The following is a 25,106-nucleotide window of genomic DNA, read 5'->3' as shown; positions in this document are numbered from 1 at the left end:
CTGACAACAGTACTCGCACACAGGAATGGTTGAGAGTTGTAAGTCACTAGGCCCTGGTTCACAACGGACTGTTGCGCCACACCATTTGTTTTTTTTGGATGATGGTATACCGTCGGGACCAGGACTAAAACATTCGTCAAGTTGTAGGATACTATTAAGGACAGTATCTTCACTTATAACAAAATTGATAGAATTTAGGTGGGGGAAATTTAAAACAGTGGTAGATGTGTTAGGAAAACTAATAGTACTATAATCTACAAAAGCATCTTTGAAGTAGTAACTTAGGGTAACCACACATTTTTTTCTTACGATTAACGAATTTCCAAAAATTATCAGGATTATGTTTAAGGTTAAATTCAATTTTTCGAATGTAGTCATCATATAGGATGTTAGAGTAGTCAGTGAAAAGTTGTTTGATTGTGATGAACGTCCTATAATCATCATCAGTTCCTGTTTGATTTGTTCCTTTTGTTTTTTTTTTAAAGTTTTTAACTTAAGAATTAAACCAACTCAAGTTATTACGAGCCTTTATGGAATCGCTTGTAGAAGCAGTCAAAAAGAGTTTATTAAGAAATTTTACACATATCGTCAATATTTAAGTTACAAAATAAGTGATCCCAATTGATCGTACATAATAAATTAAAAAGGTTTTCAAAATTACACCTACGAAAGTTGAATTCTAGTTTGTTGTTATTAGATAGCATATGAGGTGAAGCCATGTTTAAATTAAGTGCTATGTCTAATGCAGGTTGATGACGATCTTCGCTTGAAGATGACGCGTATTTGGAATGTAAAAGTTATCGTGGTCAATTTGAATCGAATTGAGATTGGGTAATTTAAAGTCACCAACAATCAGTACTTCTTTTTCAGGTTGCATAAGGATATAAATACTTATTTTATACAGTTGTTTAGTTTTTCATAAACCTCGTTCTTGGAGGTAATATACTTACATAATATTCATACAATCCGCTTGAACTGAATAGGCAAACAAATTTTTAAAAATACTTTTTGCATTTTTCTCAAATATTGATAAGTACTGTGCCATCTGTTGGTGCTTACTTTTAACTTTAAATGTTAAGAAAAGAATTTAAAGAGAATATTATCCTAAATCAATCACTAGGTTTTCTTTCGCCCACTTGCAAGGCTTTCAGAAAGGAAAAATTGGTACTTAAAATTAAGGATTCTTTAGCCCAAAATTTTAAACGATTTAGTAAATTTGCTAGATTTTCTAAAGTTAAAATCACGGAATGCTTAAAATCACTTTTACTTTTAGCAATTTTCTTTATCCATATGGCATCTGTACATTTATTCTTATAAGAGTAGTGGATGCAATTATCCAGTCAACATTTGGTAGTTCCAATTAATATTTCCGTTTATTTATTAAATTTGTTTATTTGTATGAACTTTCACTAGTTACTTGTTAAACCTTTAACAATAGGTTGCTTAAAATTTTGAGCCTATTTGTTTTTAAACTGATAACCAGATCAGATGAATACGTATAGTTTATTAGAGCAATTGCAAATTTTGTTCCTCTGTCCAAGGTTTTATTAGTCGCACCGAGGAAAAAGCTGCGTTATCATGTTCGTAGGCCAAGTTTATAGGTCAAAAAATGTTAGATTATTTACGAAAATTAGTTGTAATGAAGCTTTTAACCCTTTTTTATTTTCTCAAATTGTGAAAGTAAAAGGTTGAACCATCAGGCCACCGAAATTAAGTCAAGTAGCTCGAATTTTAATAACTCTTAAAACTGTTGAGAGACTTGCGTTTACGCTAATTCTATTCTATTTTACCCCATAATTTGTTTTCGCAGTTCTATTTACCTCCTTTTATGTTTTTTATACATTCTTTATTTTGTAATTAAAAGAATAAAAGTCATTATGACTTCGGCCAATTTTATCAGTTGCTGAACGTTTGGTTAGTTCTTGGTGTTCAACAGAGTGGATTTTAGCTTTTAAAACACTTTAAAAGCATGTAGATCTTAAAACACTAAAATTTTGATTTAAACTAACCAGGACGCTCATAAACAACGATAAAATTGTTGCTCTACCTATTCTATTGACTCAACTAAACTTTTTTTAGCTTAGGAAATGCTTTACAAGTGGGCAGAAATAAGGCCCGCGGTTTTCCTTGCATATTTTTTTGAAATTCTTTTCTTAACATCTTAAAGGGAAAATAAGCATCGACAGATGTCACAAAAACCCTCAATATTTGGAAAAAATGTTTGTTCGCTATCATTTGAAGCGGAGTGTATGTATAGAAACAATTCAACAAGACAAAAGAGGGAACATTCCTAGAAATGTTTTAAAAAGTGGGCTTGCTTTAAATTTTATTGTGTTCTCATGCGAAGAAAGTGTACCATGGGAAAACAATAGTTAGTTTTCTTATATAAGCCATTTCCCTTCAATAATATTTTGGTATATGGATTATTGGTATAGGTACTAATTTGATAACTCTTTTCGTGCAGCATGAAATAACTTCACACTTCTATATTCAACTAAATGGCATAGCTTAAAAGATTGTTTTTTATTTTGATGTGTTAATAATTTTGTATGTTGGCTAGCTTCAATTTTCAGCAAGCGTTTGGAGTTTATAATATTGTTTATTTGTAAGCTTTTATTTCGTTTATCAATGTACATATGTAAAGGGTGTATTTTTTGGATGTAAAGTCTTAAAGAAGACCTGGAACTCAACCAACATGCGTCTCCAGCTAGCTCGGTCTCTAGATAGCTTTCGAGTTTCGTACGCCAAGTTGGTTGAGGTCCTCTGCCACCTGCGTGCGCCACCTGAGTCGCGGTCTTCCTCTTGGGATTGGATTCGAAGACCTTCCGAGTTAAAGCGTTGATATCCATTCACTCTAAATGACCAGCCATTATTATTTTAATTAGGTCAGTGTCGCTGAACAGCTTGTACAGTTCGTCGTTGTATCTTCTTCTCCTCTCTCCATTTATGCATACGGGACCAAAAATCACTGGGAGAATTTTTCTCTCGAAGAATCCTAAGACGTTCTTATCTTTATTTGACAAGGTCGAACCTTCAGCTGCATAAATGAGAACCAGGATGATGAGTGTTTTTAAGATGATGACCTTAGATGCTCGAGAGAGAACTTCACTACTCAATTGTTTTCAGTCCAAAGAATCAGCGATTTGCCAGACTTATTCTTCGTTTGAATTCAGCTATCGTTGTATTAAAGACCTTAACCTGCCTTTGGTGACGCAAATATGACTTTGATCAATGGTGACGCCAGTCTCACGGACCGGATGTATGCTTCTTGACAATAAGAAAATAATATTAAATCAACAAAACGTCTTTTACTACAATACACAGATTCAAATTCAACAAAAAACAATAACGGAGAAGAAGAGTATTTTCATTTTTTCGCACACCCGGTCTCACAGACCAGTAGGTCACCATTTGCGGTTTAACTAGCACAAAGCTATAGCTGTCCATGGTGACGTTTTGTCCAAAACGTTCATTCACTAAACGCATCCTCTCCGTTTTCGTCGCAATGATCATAAACGCTTCACTGACATAAGGCTTTTATATTTCAATTAAGTCAATTTCATATGTAAGTAAGTATCCAAGGAATTGGATGGACCTATAGAAGATTGTGCTTCTAGGTTGAGTCTTGCAATATTCTTTCCAGAACGATGTTGAAGGAGTCGCATAACAGTGCATTTCCTTACCTTAAACTTCTGTGATATTGAATGAATCGTTGAGATCTTTTGCATTCTCCATCGTCGTTCTGCGCGATAAGTTTGACAGGGCTGTCAAAACAGACAATTCTCTGTAAAGTTGTTTCCTGTTCATGCGAGGCCATAAAACCGATAAACATATGGTAGATATCGATTTGAAGTTCCTAAGTTTTATCCAAGGTCTGCGGTAATGTTTATATTTGGTCAATGGTGGACTTTCCTGGTCCAAAGTCAGGAAAGTATGTAAGGGGTGTTTTTTTAGACGCTTGTTCTTTAAGAAGAAATAAAATTAATGTTAATTTTGACCAAGAATTGAGCTTTAATATAAAGATAAGAGTTTTGCCAATATTATTTACCACAGGCAAGTGGCCAATCGTCAATCGCCCAAGTTGTCCAAGACAACCCACTTCACATAACCTCATACAAAAAATCTAGCATAGTTAAATTACACCATCTTGAATTTAATGTCATTGATGAGTCACGCAAACCAAACCATTGTTTTGGTTATAGATTGTTGACAGCTGTCAAAACTCAAAAAAAGTATTGAAAATCACACGTCTAAAACAACACACTTTATTTTTTTCATGATAAAGTAGATTTTGTCTGAATGAGCAAATTATACTTTTGTATGTGCAAGCTATTTCTTTGATAATTTTCAGCTTCTAATCGTTATTTGAAATAACCCATCTCTTTTTATGCTTTCAAATTTATGGCTGAAACACATACACGCTTCAGCTTCGGCTTCGCCTGACGTTTACGAGTCCAGCCATAGGAATTCAATGCATGCTATCACAATGGAGCTTCGACCTCACGTTTCGTTTGACAATCGTAAGGAAAAGAACGTAATGTAACGTAATGTGACTCCAAACGGAAGCTCTAGTTCAATTATCTGAACATTTGCTTTGTCTGACAGCTCGTCAGCTGTAAAAAAATGTCAACAAACAAAATATTTGCTCTTTGGAGGGATGAAATAATAGAAATGTCATTCAAAGCAACCTCGAAGCAGGCCTAACGTAACGCAGACGAAGCCGAAGCTGAAGCGTGTATGTGTTTCAGCCATTAATCTCTGTTGCTCTACTTTTAAAGTATTATTAATCATAAATGACAACAATATAGACACAGCATTAGTTAAGATTTCTATATCGAGTAGTATCACTGTTCTAGATGGATTCAGATGAATTTTAATTAAAGAAATACGTATTTAAGAAATAATTAAACGTAAGCAAATTTTAGATCTTCAAATACTAAAATGTTGAGTGTAATCATACTTATTCTTTAATATTAAGGCTTACAGAGCTCTACTTCTTATAAAATTTGTCATTTATGACACTTTTATTTTTTAAAATAAACAAACTAGGGCCTATAGTGACTTATAACTCTCAACCAATCCTTTTTTTTTTACACTTCAGAATTTCAGAAAGTAGTAAACTTATAGCAAGCGTCAAACTACGATCAGAGGCTCATCATAAGTGCATGTGTTAGTTGTTAGTAAAAAATAACACAAATATAGCCTAACACACGCACAAAATACAAAACAAAATTAGCATTTAACTATTACAGAACAAAAAATTACGATAGAGGAGCACTGGTTCTAAACAATGATTTTAAACCCACCTTATTTAAATTTAAATCTATCGATGAACAGTTTAAGTTATATAAAATGCTCATTCGACTTAAAGCTTCATTCTTGCCATAGTTAGTTCTATGGAAGTCAATATGTATAAAATCAAACGTGCGCAGGTGATGAGTTCCGCCCCGGTAATTCAAATGTACACAAGATAGCAAATAAGGTGCATCAATTTCACCATTAATGAGTTGATGAAAAAATACTAAGTCATTATTAACACGCCTTTGATGGAGAGATTGCATTTGAAGAAGTAGAATACGATGTTTATAGGGAGGCAGATCATAGGGATCTTCCCAAGGAAGACCTTTTAGGGCAAAGCGAATGAAATTATGTTGAATTGATTCAATACGTTTTCTATGAATTTCGTAATAGGGAGTCCATACCTGCGAAGCATATTCAAGATGAGGACGAACATGGCAATTATACAAAGAAAGGGTAACATAGGGATCATTGAACTCCTTTGCCCAGCGTTTTATAAAACCAAGCATAGAACTTGCCTTATTAACAATAACATTAATGTGATGTGTAAACTCTAAGTTGGAACAGAAATGTACACCTAAATCTTTAAATGTGGAGACACGACAGAGTTTTTGCTGTGATATACAGTAGTCAAATACGTTACTGATTAGTTTTTTAGTGAAAGTTATAGTCTGGCATTTTAAAGGGTTGAGTAAAAGGCTATTTTTCCCACACCAAAATGTGAAACTATCAATGTCGGCTTGTAAAAGAATACGATCATGGTTTGACTTTATTATTTTGAAAATCTTCATATCGTCAGCAAAAATAAGAAGTTCACTTGAGCGTAGACATGACGATACATCGTTAATAGACAGGATGAACAGAAAAGGTCCAAGATGGCTTCCCTGGGGAACACCAGATTGAGCAACAAAAGGTTCAGAATGACAATTTCTAAATTTTACCTCGTAGGATCTGTTTCAAGGTATGACTTAATCCAAGCTAAGAAGCCTTAAGTTTAAATAAAATAATTCCGTGGCTAAGTTGGTCAAAAGCTTTAGAAAAGTCAGTGCATACACAGTCAACTTCATAACCTTGTTCTAAACCGTTTGAACATATGTTTGAGAATGTGAGGAGATTAGTAACGGTTGATCTTTTTTCACAAAACCATGTTGCTGTTCGCAAATGATATTTTTACTAAAATATGCTACGCTTTCACAAACAACTTGTTCAAATACTTTAGGAATGCAAGAAAGCTTTGCAATGGGCCTGTAGTTGCTTATATCCGACTTGTTACCTTTCTTGAAAATTGGTGTAAGAAATGACTTCTTCCATATACTGGGAAATTTGCCTGTTTTTAGAGAAAGTTTGAATAAAAACGTAAGGGGTTCAACTAAAGCATTACTACACTTTTTTAATACTATCGGGGGAATACCATCAGGACCGGCTGAGCAGTCATCATTCAACGCAGATAAAAGATCAAGGACCGTACTCTGTAGCACAGGTATGTGACTACAGCTAGTTTGCGAAAAAGTGTGATTATTATGAAAATATACTTCATCAACTTCTTGAGGGCTATTAACAAATGACTCACGGAAATTCGTCGCGAAAGCGTTACAGATATCAAAAGTTTTATCTAACGAAAGGTTCTTGTAATTGAAGATAACTGGAAAGCCATCTGATTTTTTCTTTGAGTTTACAAAATTCCAAAATTTTTTAGGATTCTCTTTCAAAGAAGTGCCCATATCAGTAACATAACAAGCATATAAATAATTAGAAAGAGATTTAAATTAGTTAAAGAATTCAACATAAAGAGAGAAGTCGACTGGAGACAGAGTTTTGAAATACGTTTTCCTTGCCTTATTTCTTTTGTTACGCAGTAAACGCAATTCTTTCGTGTACCAAGGATGGCTAAAGTTTGTATTTCTTGAATTCTTTATCGGTACATTTTTTTTCAAAACAACAATTAAGGATCCTATAAAAAGTTAAAACTGCTTCGTCAATGTTAGAAAATGCTAGTGTATCAGAAATTCCAGAAATGGTTAAATCTTCAGACAACCGCTGAAAATTGGCTCTTCTGAAATCAAAATTATATAAGCAATCAAAAGAGTTACTGTGATTAGTAAGGTGATTACTTAAGTCAAAAAAAAATGTCCAAAGGGGGGTGATATTTGTCAATATTAGTAACTCCTGATGTAGATTCTAGAACAAGAGTACTAATAGCGTCAGAAGAAAAGACTAAATCGAGAATTCGATTTTTTGAGTTTTTAATACAGCTTGTTTGCTGTAAGTCAGTAAGAAGGACTTTATCGAGAAGAGATAGTTCCATTTGTGAAGAAGAAGGAGAGGCTTCAAGGTAGGATTCGTCTTCGGATGGAATCCAGTCAATGTGTGGTAAATTAAAATCACCTAAAAGTAAGATATTGGTGTCAGAGCTGGACAAATTTATAAGATAGTCTAATGCCAAGGAGAGATCGTTATAAACAGACTCCAAACTTTTTGGAGGAATGTAAACGTTTAAAATGAAAAAAGTCTTAGTCTGTACCATTATCTTTACACATACCAGTTCAATTGATAATACAAATGGAAAAGATACAGAAGAAGAAAAATATGTATTTTTTACCGCTATGAGAACACCTCCACCTAAATCCTTGGCATTACCAACATGACGATCTTTTCTGTAAACTTCGAACTCTTGACTAAAAAGTTCTGTGTCGGAAAAGCTTGAATTAAGCCACGTTTCTGTCAAAACGAATACGTCGTGTGGAAATGATTGGGAGTTAAGAAAAATGTCCGTAGTCTTGCTACGAAGTCCCCTTACGTTTTGGTAGAAGAGCGTAAGCCTGTTAAGTGTTTTGATTTGTTTTTCAAAGAAACACCCTGTTTTTGACTTTGGGTAAATTCTTTGACTAAAGTCTCTGCTGGCCATATATTTGGGTTGCAAATAGAATCAAAGTAAGTGGGATTCGTTATTAATTTAAAAGAGGAAACAAAGCTTTTTGGTTTACTGATCTTAGTACACCTGATAGATGAGCTGGAAGGTATGCTCTTGGTAGATACTAAGTGGGAAGTTATATCTTCTGGCGTAGTAACTGGGTCCAGACGAGATATAAAAACTATTTTTGGTTTGGAGACAGCTTTGATAGGGATGACGTTGTTTATTACAGTTTCTGTAACGGTGTCACTATTTGAAGCTAAATCTGAGGCAACAATTTGAGGCATATTGGGAGTTCCGGTGGGATCTGTAGGTATTGGAGTGATGTTGACATTTGTTCTTTTTGATGGTGGGGTAGAATTTCTAGCAGGTTCAGAGTTTACTCGGCTTCTTTTCTTAGACTTTTTCTTTTGTTTCTCAGGTACACTTTCTGCGTTATTAACACCAGAACCACCTACGTGCGAGTAATGTTGTCAGGGGTTAAGAGGAGCTACAGTTTTAAGCCGAATCCAAACGACCAATTTGAGAAAGAACTTTTCATGACAAGAATTACTCTTGGAGGATTAGTCAATTCCTCGCAAGCAGTACCCGTGAAAAAACTTTAGATGGCACAGGCTGGGATCGAACCCAAGACCTCTGGAATGACAGCCCTACGCACTAACCACCATAACGCCACGGGTTCTTTATTTTTCTTTGATTAAAAATAAATAAGGACGTGATGTGATTAAGTGAGAAAAAGGTTTCCAGATGAGTTGCAAGGTTTTCTTAAAGCTTGAAGAGACAAATGGTTGAAATAGTTACAAACTAGGGGTTCTAGTAACGCTTAATTGAAAACAACCAAATAAGTTTTGTATTGACTGAAGTTTTGGAATTGATTGAAGTAATGTCTAAGTCTTGGGCAAGGTATACGTACCTTAAAGTTAATGAACTCTAAACAAATATCAGAATATTCTTCCGCAAAACAAATTAAAAAACATCAAACCCAAACAACATTATTCTCAATTTGAATATGTAGGTAAATTTGAGAGTTTATACGCGATAAATTAATTTGATTATCAAAATACACCTCAAGAATAAATTATTAGTGATTTAAGTCCTTAGACGTATAGCTCAAAGTCATCATCTGAATAAATCAGCTGCCGAATAAGTACCGTATTTTTGAAGAATAAATTATAGCACCAAAAAAGGAATTCCAAAAAATAAGCCACACAAATAATGACGAACATCAAATAATTGTTTATAGTGAATCACAAATTTTAGGTAGAATTATTCTTTCATCTCTTATTGTTGAGGGTAATAAATCAGTACTTAAAAGTGGTTAGATTAAACAAACAAAAATTGAAGGTTTGTTTTATTTTTTATACCTACACATGGATGTAGATTGCCGGTAGATGCAAATTACTTTGTATTCAAAGTAAAGCAATAAAATCGAAAAAGTTTGTCTTTAACACTATTTTTGTATTAATTTACATACTTCTATTTTTATAGCACACTATTCTGTTTTTTTTAGCTATTGAATTATGTACATATATTTATACCTAGCTTTATTATTATTTATAGCCTTGAAGACGAGATTGAAAATTTTGGAACATTGGGGCGTATCGACAGCAGTCCAGATTCAGCTGATTCCTTAGGTGAGTAAATATAATTGGTATCTACATAATTAAATAATTTTAAAAAATTAAGTTTATATAATTTTATTTATGTTGTTTATTTTAAGTACACGATCTTTTTAAAATAATAGCTAGATTAATATGACCTCCTTCTACTTACATGTACAAAAATTCTACCTGATGAATTTAGTATAAAAGAAAATTCATGCTTTATTAACATAAACTACGATTCCATTGAATAAGCACAGATATTTTCGAAAATGCTTTTCGCATTTTTTTCAAGTATTGTATTGTATTGTATTGTATATTGTATTTTGTGACACCCTTAAGATGTTAAGAAACAAATTTACCAAAAAATATCGAAATAGAACTGCCCACTTGTAAAGTATTTCATATCTAAAGAAGAAGTTTTAAGACAGCTGAATAGTTACAATAGTTGTTCTGAATAATTTCAGGTCGATTTTAGTGTTTTTTTAAGTAAAATTCAATTTCTGATCAAAAAGTTTAAGACATATGGGTAGATCTGATTCCATACTGTATACGTTCATACTGTTTTGAACAGGCCAGTTGTTTTGGTACTAAGCGAAACTTAGATTTCAACGTACACAATTCTTCGTGACTAGGCTATTCTGGTCAGACAACATCCGAAGGTATGTTGAGAATTTTGGTGGGTTAAATCACCTGATTAGCTAGTTGACAAGCTAACTCTGATTCCTGACGTTGCCAAAACTCTAGTAGTCCAGAGTGATAAAGGTTTTCTCCTCAAAAAAATTAAACAGTTTTGAAACTTGGCACACTCACTAATGGATGTCTGGTGTTGACCCAAAAAAAATCCCCAAGAATCCGACGTGAGCTCTAGCGGCAGTTAAGAGAAACATGTTTATCTCAAAAGCTATTTGTCGTATCAAAAAATGTTGTTTCACAAATTTAAAGCTCATTAAATTTTATAAATATAGCTTTCATGATTTTGTTCGTATCTACGATTATAAGGCTTTTTCGGTTTTTCAGGTTTAACTTAAAAACTATTTGTCGTATCAAAAAATAATCTCTTACAAAATTGAAGCTTATTAAATTTCCTAAAGAACTATAATATTAATTTGTTTGTACTTGTCTTAGTTTGTAAAATAACTCTTTCGGCAATTAAGGAAAACATGTAAAAAAAAACTGCAGTATTCCATTAGTACGTCCCTTCTTACTTCTGAAATTCGTTGGCCCAACATATGGCCCATTGCCTGCATGCGTAGAGAATAAGCATTGTAGTAAATTACTTTATCATCTCCAACGATGCCACTCGCTATTGACATGATTTCATTTGTAACTGGAAATAGAGGATGACTTTGCAAATAATTTGACAGCTTTGCAATGTCTGTATTATCTCTAATTATACGTGCCTCCCCAAAAATTTCATGTTGCTCACTAGCAGAAAAAAGAACGCCAAGGAATTCATCGAGTGATGAGAAAATTTCATGAGTAGCAGTCAGCCATAGAACACATTTGCTAAGTAACCCTCTTGCACAAAGTTTTTAAGCTCATCTGGGGTCATCACAGAATACAGTTTTATCATGTCCTGCAAATATAGGTGACATGATTTGGCGTACCAGGAAAGTCCACTATCGACCGAATATTCACACAAAAAACCCAGGAGCTTCAAATCGATACCCACCATCTCTTTATCGATTTTAAAGTCGAGTATGACAGCATCTATAGGGAAAAGCTCTACCGAGCAATGTCTAGTTTTGGCATCCCTGCCAAATGCTGCTCTATCAAGGTCGGAAACATCTTACCGATGCATTTAATGTCAAAAAAGATTTTAGACAAGGCGATGCACTGTCATGCGACTTCTTAAACATCGTTCTGGAAAGAATTGTGCAAAACTCAACTGTCAACACTAGAGGCACAATCTTCCAAAGGTCCATCCAATTACTCGGATATGCAGATGATATTGACATAATTGGAAGATTAAAGCGTGATGACAGTGGAGCGTTTTTGAGCATTGCGAAGGAAGCGAAGAAGATGGGTTTAGTGGTCAATGAGGGCAAGACCAAGTATATGCTGTCATCAAAAAAGGACACTGAACGACGACGTCTTGGACAAAACGTCACCATGGACAGCTATAACTTTGAGGTAGTTAAGGACTTTGTCTACCTAGGCACCGCTATTAATACAGACAATGACACCAGCGCTGAAATCAAACGAAGAATATCTCTTGCAAATCGCTGCTTCTTTGGACTTAGAAGGCAATTGAGAAGTAAAGTTCTCTCTCGAGCATCTAAAATCACCATCTATAAGACGCTCATCATCTCGGTTCTCATTTATGGCGCTGAGGCCTGGACCCTGTCAAAGAAAGATGAGAGCGTCTTAGGATGCTTCGAGAGAAATATTCTTCGGGTGATTTTTGGTCCCGTACGCATAGATGGAGAATGGAGGAGAAGATATAACGACGAACTGCACGGGCTGTACAGCGACACTGACCTAGTTAGCAGAATTAAAGTCCAACGGCTAAGATGGCTGGGTCATGTAGAGCGGATGGACATCAACGCTCCAGCCCGTAAGGTCTTCGAATCCAATACCGAGGGACGGCGCAGTAGAGGAAGACCGCGACTCAGGTGGCGCACCCAGGTGGGAGAGGACCTCAACCAACTTAGCGTGCGAAACAGGAGACAGCTAGCTAGGGACCGAGCTGGCAAGAGACGCATGTTGGTTGAGGCCCAGGTCCGCCCCGGACTGTAGCGCCACCTTAAGTAACTAAATAAGTAAGGATTTGGCGTACGAGAAGTGTCCGGCGGCATAGAAATCATGTTCTTCACACGGTTAATATGGGCATTCCAAGCGTGAATAAAATCTTTAAGCAATGTAATTATATTAAACAACTGAATCCATAAGGCTGCTATTGGTCCATTAGATTTGAGTTTGATAAGATTTGTTTGTAGTTTTTTCACTCTTCGATCAAATAAGGGTTATTTTAGTGCACATAGCGAAGGAGACTCATCAAGAACGTTTTTCAAGAGATTTTGGATTTCCCCTAATTCATGTTGGCTTATGTCAACTTTTTCCATTATTATTATTACTATAGCACGACCTGTTTTAGCGAAAGCTTTTCCTTACAGTATCTTTTTAACAGATACTGGGGCATATAAACTACTCATTTACACTTGCAGCCCACTTCCACTCATCAGAAAACCTATTGGAACAATATAGGACCTTAACAGGTGAAATCCACCCAATCTGACTATGCATTTTGATAGACGGGACTCAGATGAAGCTGCGGCAACGATTTTTTTACTTTGTATATAAAGAGGCTTGTCAAATGTTACCACCAGGCATTTTTTGGTCAAATTTGCAACACAAACTGCTAGCATAGTGCAATGCAGTGTAAAGTGTATTATAGTCAGACGGTGGAAAGTTTTTTAACGGAAGAGGAATGATTTTAGCTTTTGTACTAAACAAGACTATTGTTATTGAGTGCATGTACCCTTTAAATCCTGAAACATCTTAATGCCAATAAACATTGATGCCAACCAAAGAGTGTCATATGTTTTTGGCTGTAACAATTCTTCGGAACACGCATTCACATGCTCAAAAACTAAATTTTTCAATCCGCCATCTGTTTTCTGAAATGTTTCCAAAGGAAGTACTCCAAGTTATCCAGTTGATTTAGCACAAGGTAGTTTTTTCAGCTTTTCCCTTCGTGTGTAGGTTTCTTTTCCTATGGAAGTAAATGCAGCGATGCATCTTATTCCACCGAAAGAATGTAATGTATTTAGTCCATCTAACGTTCTGACATTAAAGTCCACATTACTTACTTACTTACTTAAGGTGGCGCTACAGTCCTGTGTGAACTAGGGGCTCACCCAACAAACTTCTCCATCTAGCTCGGGCCCTAGCTAGATGTCTCCAGTTTCGCGCTCCAAGTTGGGTGAGGTCACCTTCCACTTGCGAGCGCCAACTGATCCGCGGTCTTTCTCTACTGCGCTGCCTTGTGGGTGCGGATTCGAAGACTTTCCGGGCCGGAGCATTGGTTTCCATGCGCTCTACGTGACTCAGCCATCTTAGTCGTTGGACTTTTACCCTTCTGGCTAAGTCTACGTCACTGTACAGCCCGTACAGCTCGTCGTTCCATCTTCTCCTCCACTCCCCTTCGATGCATACAAGACCGTAGATCACACGAAAAACTTTTCTCTCGAAGCGACCCAAGGTGCTTTCATCCGCTTTTGTCATGGTCCATGCTTTTGCACCGTATAGCAGTACGCGGATGATAAGGGTCTTATATAGCAACACTTTGGTCCCTCGAGAGAGGACTTTACTACTCATATGCTTTCTTAGTCCAAAGAAACAGCGGTTAGCAAGTGTTATTCTGCGTTTGATCTCAGCGCTGGTGTTGTTTTCTGCGTTTACAGCGGAGCCTAGGTAGACGAAGTCCTTGACTACCTCAAAGTTACGTCTGTCGATGGTGACGTTTTGACCAAGACGTCGTTGTTGTATGTCCTTTCTTGACGGCAGCATGTACTTTGTTTTGCCCTCATTAACCGTTAAACTCATTTTTGCCACCTCTGCCTCAATACTCACAAAAGCCCCATTGACATCACGCTGGGTTCTTCCGATTATGTCAATGTCATCAGCATATGCCAGTAATTGGACAGACTTTTGAAAGATAGTGCCTCTAGTGTTGACGTGTGAGCTCTGCACTATTCTCTCAAGCACAATGTTAAAAAAATCGCATGACAGCGCATCACCTTCTCTAAAACCTTTTTTGACATCGAAAGGTTCTGTTAAGTTGTTTCCAACCTTTATGGAGCAGCGTGAATTCTCCATGGTCATTTTGCACAAACGGACGAGTTTGGCATTGATGCCAAAACTAGACATGGCTCTATACAGCTCGTCCCTGTATATGCTGTCATATGCGGCCTTGAAATCGATGAAAAGATGATGGGTGTCGATTTGGTGTTCTTGAGTTTTTTCCAGGATCTGCCGTAATGTGAATATTTGATCAACTGCGGACTTTCCTGGTTTAAAACCACACTGATAAGGACTTATCAGGTTGTTGAGGATGGGCTTTAGACGTTCACATATTACGGCAGAGAAGATGTTGTAGGCGATGATAAGTAGACTAATTCCTCTATAGTTAGTGCAGTTTAGAGGGTCTCCTTTTTTTCAGGATCGGGCAAACAATAGTGAGGTTCCATTCATCGGGCATGCTTTCTTCAGACCATATCTTACAAAGAAGTTGGTGCATGCTCCTAACCAACTTATCTCCAGCTGCTTTAAAGAGCTCGGCATTCAAGCCATTCGCTCCAGCGGCTTTATTAGACTTCAACTTAGATATGGCAATCTTTACTTCGTCTAAGTCGGGAGGACGGGATTGTTGGCTTTCGTCGTCTATATTGAATGGATCATCCTGCCTGACAGCGGAATTCAGTTCTTCGTCGCCGTTATACAGTCTGCAGAAGTGGTCCTTCCATATCCTCAGCATTGACTGCGGTTCCACTATGATGTTTCCACTTTCGTCTTTGCAGCCTTCGGTTCTAGGTTTATGTGCCTGTGAATTTCGTTTCACCTGTTCATAAAACTTTCGAACTTCATTCCTGCTTTTAAACCTCTCAACATTTTCTCATGCCCTCTCTTTTTCCTTCTGAGAAGTCGGCGTTCCTCTCGCCTCTTCTGCTCATAGAGCTCACGAGCAGCTCTCGTCCTTTTATGCAGCGCCGCTTTGAATGCCTGTTGTTTCCTCATCAACTCAGAGGTTCCTTGTTGGTGGCTGTTTGAAACCTAGCACATCAGAGGCGGCTTCTCTGATTGCATCTTGGCAATGTTGCCACTGGTTTTCGATACATTGTGTTGGCAGCAGAGAACTTCGAAAGAGGTTACTTGTAACTCGGTTGGAAAAGGATTTGGCGATCTCTGGCGATTGTAGCCGTTCGACGTTTTACCTTCTCCCAGCACCTTCCTGTTTTGCCTTGGGTCTGGAAATCCGAAGTGCTACCTTGGCTACAACGAGGTAGTGGTCCGAGTCGATGTTAGCTCCTCGGAAAATTCGTCCATATGCTGGAAGCGTGTCTGGCGTCGATCGCAATATGGTCAATCTGGTTGATGGTAGATTGATCTGGAGAGTCCACATTATTAAACTCAAATTAGTTTAATGAACCGCTGGAATATATCTCCAACAACTGAGCTTCATAACATGAAAAACAAAACCCTAAACTTGATATAAGGTTTACCAACTTCTTAGAACCAAGAAATAACGCAAGGCTGCCTAGTATTGGAGACATGCATGATCTTTGATGCACAACTGTTATAATGCTATGCCCTATTGCGATACACTACCTTTTTCTATTTTCAATGTTCGTTTTCTTTGGTATAAGAGTTTCCAGAAACGTTTTTAGGGTATTAGGTACACAATCGTCATCAACGTGTTTGAAAAAATCATCACATGTTTTCCTTACATGACAATAAAGTTATTTTAATATCTAAAAACTAATAAGCTTTAATTTTGTAGAACATTATTTTTTGATATCACAAATAGTTTTCAAGATAAAACCGAAAAAACTGTATGTTTCTCTTCACTGCCGCTAGAGTTATTTTTTGTAAACTACAAGAGATAGGTTATAGAATGTAATCCATGAGCTTTAATTTTGTAGAGGAACATTTTTTGATACGACAAAAGTTTTCGATATAAACGTGAAAAACTGAAACAAACTCCGTGTTTCTCTTAACTGCCGCTAGAGCTCACGTTGGATTCTTGGGGACTTATTTTTGGGTCATCACCAGACATCCCTTAGTAAGAGTACCAAGTATCAAAATTGTTGGAATTTTTTTTGAGGTGAAGGCAATTTTTCTCGTACATTGACTGGACTATGGACTTGTTTCTTACCTCTGATCTAATAAATATACGATCAGTGCGCAATATCTGTAAATTTCTTCTGTCCTCCTTCCCTAATTGCTCGCACTGTGTTTAATCATTTTAGGTGTATTCATGAAAAGAAAAAATCTACTACAATTGATTAGACGTCAAGACCTATGTAGTTGGGCATGCAACAGCTGATGAAATTGGAAGTCTCACAACAGAGTTAAGAGTTATACTAATTCAAGCCACCTTATATGAATTAAACTTAAAAAAACCGCTACTTGAACAACATAGGAAAGTTTAAGAAATGGTTAAAAGTAAAAGTGGAAGTATCAACTACCAAACTTAATAGCAACTTATTTTATTCCAATCAAATAACTATTTTAATTTTTGTACTACTCGTAGGTGTTGATTTTTAATAATTATTTTCTTGCAATACCTATCAATATTTGGGTATTTTCAAAATTTGTTGTGCGTAATCAGTTGAAGCAGAGTGTATGTATGTTTATATATGGGACTTTTTCTTCAATTTGGTTTGACAGTCATTTTGTTTTTTTTTCAGTTTTTGTTATTTGCATTTCTTAAATGATTTACTATTCTAACACATTTTCATACGGTTTTGATTTCTTTTTTTTTTAGCGGATGTTGTTATATCTGGAGATAACTCACCACCCGGAAGCAATCCATTCTTTCCAGCAATTTTCCCATCCGGCAACAACCCCTTCTTCACTAATTCCTTGTTTTCGCCGTTTGGAAACATTAATTTTGGAATTGATGAAACAGCAAATGTACCATGGTGGGGAGGGTGAGTAAAATTGAACAACAATATTTTTAAAAAGTATAAAAAAATGACTTTCTTTCAAAAAATTGGATTGGAAATAGTTTTTGTGGCAAGGTCTCTAAAATCTAAATACAAGATTTTTTAGAGAGATATCAATGCGTGCGTTTGTATGTATGTTTGTACGTTAGGGAAGCTTTATTTTACGAACTAAAATAAATAATATCATGCAAAGAAGAATAACGTTTTTGACATCTGTAAAATTTTGTTTGTAAAAATTGATTTTCGACTGAAATATCTTTTAAAAGCTTAGATACATTGGCTTCAAACTAATTTCATCTCATAGAAAATATTGTTTTTGACGTTCAGTAATTTTTTTATAAAAATCCAACAGTTATTTTTTTCATAAAAATTAAAATTTACAAAAATCGTATGCAAAATTGGTAAAAATTGATATTTCGTGAATAAATGAAAGTATTGACTTAAAAATTATTTAATTTTGTGCTAATTTTTTTTGAAAAATCCAATCTGTGATAAAAACTTTCAAGAATTGCTGCTAAAATTGGTAAAAATCGGATCACGACTAAAAATCTTAGATTTCAAAATCAAACTATTTTATCAAATGCGATTTATTGTTGGTCATTTTTAGTTATATTTTAGAAAACAACGTTCAAAATTTTGTTATGCATATTTTGTTAAAGTTATAAAAGGGGGTGGGAAGTTATTAGTGGGGTCGCATCGCAGCCTATTCTTATTTTGAAATCGTTCATCAAATTCCGCTTAACATAACCGGAGTAAGAAAAGAGGTTCACTTGTTTTAAAAATCACAGTGTTTAAAACCTACTTTGTAACTTAACAGACACAAAAAGAAAAAAAAAATGAAATGCGACTTAAGCGAGAAACCGCTTTTAATTTATGACAATACGGAGTCCTCTGTGATCTAAGAAATAAAAACTAACATAACAAGATCAAAAAGATCGATTCGTTTGTCCAATAGAAAAATACAATTATAACTACTCTATGAACACATCCATTGAGATATAATTGAGTGATCAATCGAATTAAGCTAAGAAAAAAAGCAACAACACTGCATTCGACACTCGAATAATCGTCAAAAGTCTATTCACATAGGATTCTACTTTACCCTTTATCTATACCAGCGTTGGCGTTCTATAAATAGTATAGTAGAAAATTCCCAAGAAAACCCATCGGCAGTAGTCAGATTTTTGTATTTAAAATTGGTAAAAGTGAAAGAAGACATGTTAGAAATTTAAAATTAACTTCAGCAAAAAAAAACTAACTAAAACTAATAACATGTTCAATTTTCAAGAAAAAATGTTAAGAAAACATCTGGAAATTGAGATTCTATAAAAAAAAAAGTTAATTTAAAAATTGCTTCAAGGAGGGGGTTTGTTCGCAGACTATTACTAGCTCACCTCAATTCTTCATATGCCTAAATCGAGTTGAAATAAGCTTGATTCGAATTGATTCCGGTGGGGGATCGGAGTCGAGTAAAAAATGTAAGAAGAAAAACCTCTGGTGGAGGGGTTGGTTTACAGATAATGCAATATGGTATGTTCATTTGTTTCGTATACAAAATATAGTTTTGTTTTAATCAAATTAAAACAAAAAATTCTACATGGAGTAGTTAGCATATTCTTATATGGTGCTGAACTATTCAGTTCTTCATTGTTTAACACGAATCAAACTATCTCACTTGCACTTCATAAAAAACATCGAAACACCATTTGCATTTAAGAAAGTGCTGTCAAACTTAATCATTTTTAAATCTTCTTGTACGGTGGAAACACCAAAAACATTTATTCAATCTAAACTGAGATAAGCCTTTGGTGGAAACATAATTATCTTTTCCATTGTCTTCTCTTGCAAAATAAGCTCAGTTAGTCCATTTTCATTAACAAAACTAAATAACATCAACAGTAGCAGATTGATTTGTTTGCCCCAATGGAAAACACATGATTCCAAATGCACAACTACTCAACGAACACAGCCATCAAAATACAAATGCAATATCAATCGTACCAACATTTGAGAACGAAATCACATAAGATGCATTCTAGACTCGTATAAATGTCAAACACCCATCCGAAGTAAGATTCTTATTTAACTTTTATCGGTAGTATTCATACTGCGGATATTGTTTTTGTTATTCGTGCAAAATCCTACTATACTATTGATAGATTTTACTATACAAAACAGGTTATCTATTTATTTCAACAATAAACTAGACGAATTGACAAACATTGGAAATATTATTAAAAAATTAAAATTCACGTTACAGTTCCACCTCGAGCTTAAAGTTTTAACTCTCGAACTCAAAAGTGCATTTTGACGTCATACTCAGGCTTTTACACGTAAAATCTTTTTGTTTGTTTGTTTCTTGGTACATCACAATCACACTGATCCCATTTCAAACAAATGAATGAATTCATTTAAACACAAACTGACTGCATAGCTTACTATGCTATAAGTTCTTATTTACAAATAATCAAATACACTTTTCATTTGGTAGCACAAGTCGCTTTCAGTTTCAATGGCGGGCGATGGCATCAATTTTATTGTTACTGATGATGTCAATTAAGCGAAAAAGCCGACTACGAAAGCAGCACTGCTGATGATGATGATGATGGGGTACATGATGTTAACGCTAAAATTTGCAGCGTTCGGCGTTAACTTATTATCTACTTTAGGCAGAATAAGTGATTTCCTCAATTGAAGACTATAATATTATGCGAACGAAAAAAGAAATAAAAATATTATTTACGTTCTGAACATCAGGCACACATGTTTGGGTGAAACAGTAGTGGCACTGTTAAATTGTGTAAAATTATGTCGAAAGTACTGAAAATCGTAATTTTGAATATGTTTTAATTTTATTTCACTTTCACAAAAAAAGGGAGCCATCAAGAACCAAACTTAAAGAATATTCACTAATCTACATATGCATGTACGTAGTCCTGCCATAAGCACTGTTCCTCACTAAAACACTTCGTAAAGAAGCTGCTGTCTTAACGTTATCCACTTTGAGAGACTCAATATTTCGATGAAGCTGAGCCATCTCCTTAAAGATATTCCATAAATAGTAGTCCAGCGGATTAAGATCCGGGTTGTACGAGGGCCATCTTTAGCGGCGATAAACACTAAAGTTGGATGGTTTTGCCTTGTGAGCCGGCACAGAGTCCTGCTGAAAAATCTAGTGCTTTCTCGCAATTATTATCGCTCTCATCTTGCGCAAAGCTCTAGGATATGGAAAAATTTAGAGTGTCGTGGGATAGTATATGGTCTGACATTTTCAAGACAATGTTTTTAACTTCCCATAGGAAGTTTTTGTAATGGGTCCGATTTGTCAAATTGAATATTTTGACAATTCTCGACGTTCCAAGGTCCCTAGAGTCGGAATAAAAGATTTTTAGAAAGATGTCTGTGCGCGCGTTCGTATGTCTGTACGTTCGAGTAGCTTAAGAACCAGAAGAAATATCGACTTCAAATAAATGCTGTTATATAGATAATAATGCTGAAAGACGCAGAAATGGCTCTTCGTGGGTGGTTTTTTTACCATAACAGTTTAAAAAAAGGTGACAGTTTTGGTTAACCCTAAATATCTCACGAATCAATTATGCTAGAGACTTGAATTAAATTTTATAGTATTTTTTTATAAATCAAAAAAAAAAAGCAGACAAAAATTTGTCACCTCGAAAAATTTACGAATACAAAATTTTTTTAAATCTAAAACAATTCTGTGCAACGAAAAATTACGTTTTAAACATTTGCTAAAATTTTAAGAAATTCAAATTGACAGCTTTTTTTATAAAAAAAAGAAACCTTAAAAAAAACATCACTGAAAGCTCACTGATGCTTGATTTCGGTGATCGATGGGAATCGAAGCTTTATCAGTGACTACATATTTAAATACAGTATTTTAATCCATACAGTATTTCGACCTCAACCCGTATTTTTGGATTCTTGGCCTCACTTCTAATCTCTGGACTCCGACAGGCCATAAAACTTGTCAAAGGGTTCTATCTGGGTTTTATTTAAACAAAATACTTAATTGAAAACGTTATACCTATACAAGAAAGAGTAAAAAAAGAGTAGGTCTCTTTTCCCCCCGAATTACTCATTGGTTATATACACATCGGTAATCAGACCAATTTTAATATACGGTGTGGCAGTGTTGCTAGAAAAAAAGCAATAAACCGCAAACTAAATAAAGTCCAAAGTTTAGCTTGCTTATGTATAAATGGATTGCTTCGCACAACACCATCTGCCTACCCTACTCTACCTAACACCTCTTGACATGCTTAGCAAACAAATAGTTGCAAGCTTTGCTATTCGCCTCAAAGCTTAAGAGCAGTGGGTTAACAACAACATTGACCACTTCGTAATTCTTAAGGATTTCGAATCCATTCCAGAACACACAGCCTACACCATCTCACAGGTGCAATTCGACAAAAATTCCAAACTTTCTTTACACAGATGGATTAAAAATGGAGGGATTGGTGGAGGTGTGTACTCTGAACGACTGATATTAAGTTTCTCATTCCGCCTTCCCAATCATTGTAGCTTAAAGAAAATGTGATATCAACACCTGATATCTGTATTTTCTCAGATAGTCAGGACGCGATCAAATCTCTGGACTCTGTCTCTACAAACTCTCCAAACAGTCCCAAACTGTGGATCATCTCTAATGAAGATGACAAAACAGTTTAATATTCAACAAAGCTGGGTGGCGGGCCATAGGGACATTTCATGAAATTGTGAGGCAGATGAATTCGCCAAAAATGGTAGAGTACAACCTATTCTACTACGTTTGGCTACGCTTGCGTACCAATCGCTACATGTAAAGTATTGGTAATACAAGACATCTCCAACCAGATCGCATATAAGCCCGATAATCGGTGCATTAACCGAGCACGATCTAATAGGAAAGCACGCCACGCGGCTAGAAGATTTGGAAAGGGAAACAGTTCTTCACTTTCTCTGTACATGCCCTGCTCTGCCTCGAAAACGCAAGAATTATCTAGGAGAATTCTTCTTAAACGATCTAAATCATATCAGCATAATCATCCGCTCACGTATCGTAAGGGAATCAAACTGGTTTCATTGAGCTTATAAAAAAAAAAAAAAACAAAATATTCATTATGGACGTGATAATGATGTTTAGGTTGTTAATAAAATAATGCAGGATGGTGTTTCATAGGTTGACAAGTAGGAGTAGATGTTAGACCTTAGGGGTAGGGTACATTGCACTGCTCCATCACGGACAGCAACTTTAAACTAACCTAAACATGAAAATTAAATTTGACAACAATTCAGTGAACACACAACACGTTAATTAATATTTTTTAGACATAAAGTTTATCTCATACTATCAAATCGTAATTTACTCACTATATTTTGTTTGTATTTACAGACAAAATGTTTGCGTTGATCGTGTAGAAAGCGAAGACGACCCCGATGACGATGAGGATGAAAAAGCATCAACAGACGGATTCAAACCACAGCAGCTCTTTGGTGGATTCCAGTTTTCTGTCAATTCATGTGTCGAGAAGCCACATAAGCATACCTGTAAGAAAATGTAAGTAACTACCAATAAACAATGTACATACTTAGATCCTTTTAGTATATTTTATGTTCGTAGAAATAAAAAACTTTAACCCGGTTTGCACTCTTACGTTATGAAGCATTTGAGAGTGTATAGTATATACCTAAACTCCGCTTCAACTGAATACGCACACAACATTTTTGAAAATAGTTTTTACATTTTTCCCAAATATTGATATGTATTGTTATTGTGCCATCTGTTGGTGCTTACTATTTATTTAAGATGTTAGGAAAAGAATTTCAAACGAATTATCCAAAATCAACCTCTAGTTTTTCTTTTGCCCTCTTGCAAAGCTTTCTGCTAGGAAAAATTATATTTTTGAGCCAACTCTATAGGTACACAATTTAAAATTGTCATTCGATTGAAATTAAAGAAGTTACTGTTAAATTTGGTGGATTGTACTTCCTACAGCCATTTGGTAGAGATCGAAGATGTCTCGCTTAACGCTTACATAATTGTAGATATTTATGTAGGATTATTTGGCGCAAAATCAATGTTTTAAAAAATGTTCGATCAATTAGAAAAAAATCTTTCCTAACTAATCTTATACCTAGCTGCAATAATTTTTGATGTAACGACAGCTTTCAATATAACAACACCTCCTTCAATGTTGTGATGAAGCTTTGAACACCTTTTTATTTTTTACAATCGTCAAAATAGCCCATCAGGGCCACCGAAATCAAATAGTTTAATCGTCTGAAAATAATGTTTTTCAAAATTATTTGAGTTTTGAAAAACGGTTTCTTTCTTAAGTTAAATTCTTTCAGGATGGCTTAAATTTAAATAACTCATAAAACTGTGAAGAAACTTGGGTTTAGACCAATTTTTGCTCAAGAATCAGATTTACACCTTAACATTGCTCGTCTTTAAGTTCTTTTTATCTCCCTTTATATTTTATCTGTACGAATCTGCATTCTTTAAGTAAGAATAAAAGCCATTAAGTCTTCGGCCAATTTATCAGCTCCTGCACGTTCGGTTGAGTCGATCCAAGATTTTTGTATTAAAACTGTAGTTCAGAAATTGAATTTCACTTAAAATACTATATAGCAATTTTTATTTAAACCTGAAAACGCAAGAGGGCGAAAACACGACTCGCAGTTTTATTTGGACATTTTTTTTTTTAATTTTGTTCCGAACATCTTAAGGAGAGCATGGAACATGGAGAGATGTCACAAAAACTCCTCAAAAAATGTAAAAAGCATTTTCGAAAATGTTTGAACACATTCAGTTGAAACGGAGTGTATGTACTTACATTTTGCTCACTTCGTTTTTTCATCGATTGGATTATAGTTTATGGATAGTCATCGACTCATTCCTAGTGTTGTTATTTGATATTGCACAACTTATTCCTTAAGTGACATTAAGAAGAAAAGGGCATAGTTGGCTTAGTGCCAGTTTATAAAATGTTTACGAGCATATATTGCCAAACAAGTTGTTAGTTGAACATCACTTCGTAATCGCACAGAACGGCGTGCGGTTTCGTTTAGCCAATAACATCGCACATAGGGTTATTTGCCTAGAAAATACGCTCAAAAATATTTGTTAGTCTTACAGGCCTATTTTGCTTTTCATCGGGGGGAATTCAACTTGAATTTTCACTAATCATTATTCAGCTATTCATTCGAAGTGAATCTGTGTATGTCGGTAACGTCGTTAATACTGCGCGGTACAATTCAGATCCGCATATAAAATGCAGCGGATTTTTCATTTGATGTCAAGATTGTTAATTTTAGTAAGCAAAATGTAAGTGAAAACTAATTTATTGCTAAATTTGGTATATATGTTTTATAAATAAAAGAATATTAACATTTATAGGGGAAGGAAGACACTTTTTAACAAAGCTCTCTTTTTGAGGATTCTCTTATTCCTCTGCTTACAAATTGGAATAAAAAGTCAAATACTGTACATTTCCAAACATTTTTTTTTTTTTTTATCCGATGGAAATCTTCAAAAGGCACTCGGTAAGAATCGGTACCGAGTAGTGTGGGACTCTTACCGCACTTAAACCACCGGTTAATCAGGACCAATCTATGAAAGAT

The 25,106-nt window shown here is 35.2% G+C and overlaps 1 protein-coding gene across 1 annotated transcript in view; it reads left to right on the top strand.

The window, feature by feature from the left end:
* The window catches only part of LOC129940350 (transforming growth factor-beta-induced protein ig-h3), a 66,136-nt gene that overhangs the window by 19,489 nt on the left and 21,541 nt on the right, over window positions 1-25,106 (top strand). The window contains exons 2-4 of the mRNA XM_056048660.1: window positions 9,770-9,843; window positions 17,303-17,468; window positions 22,876-23,040. Coding sequence (XP_055904635.1) covers window positions 9,770-9,843; window positions 17,303-17,468; window positions 22,876-23,040 — 405 coding nt within the window. The remainder of the gene's footprint in view (window positions 1-9,769; window positions 9,844-17,302; window positions 17,469-22,875; window positions 23,041-25,106) is intronic.

This window comes from Eupeodes corollae, chromosome 1 (genome assembly GCF_945859685.1).
Source record: "Eupeodes corollae chromosome 1, idEupCoro1.1, whole genome shotgun sequence".
Taxonomy (NCBI): Eukaryota; Metazoa; Arthropoda; class Insecta; order Diptera; family Syrphidae; genus Eupeodes; species Eupeodes corollae.
This window is presented reverse-complemented; position numbering and strand designations above follow the sequence as displayed.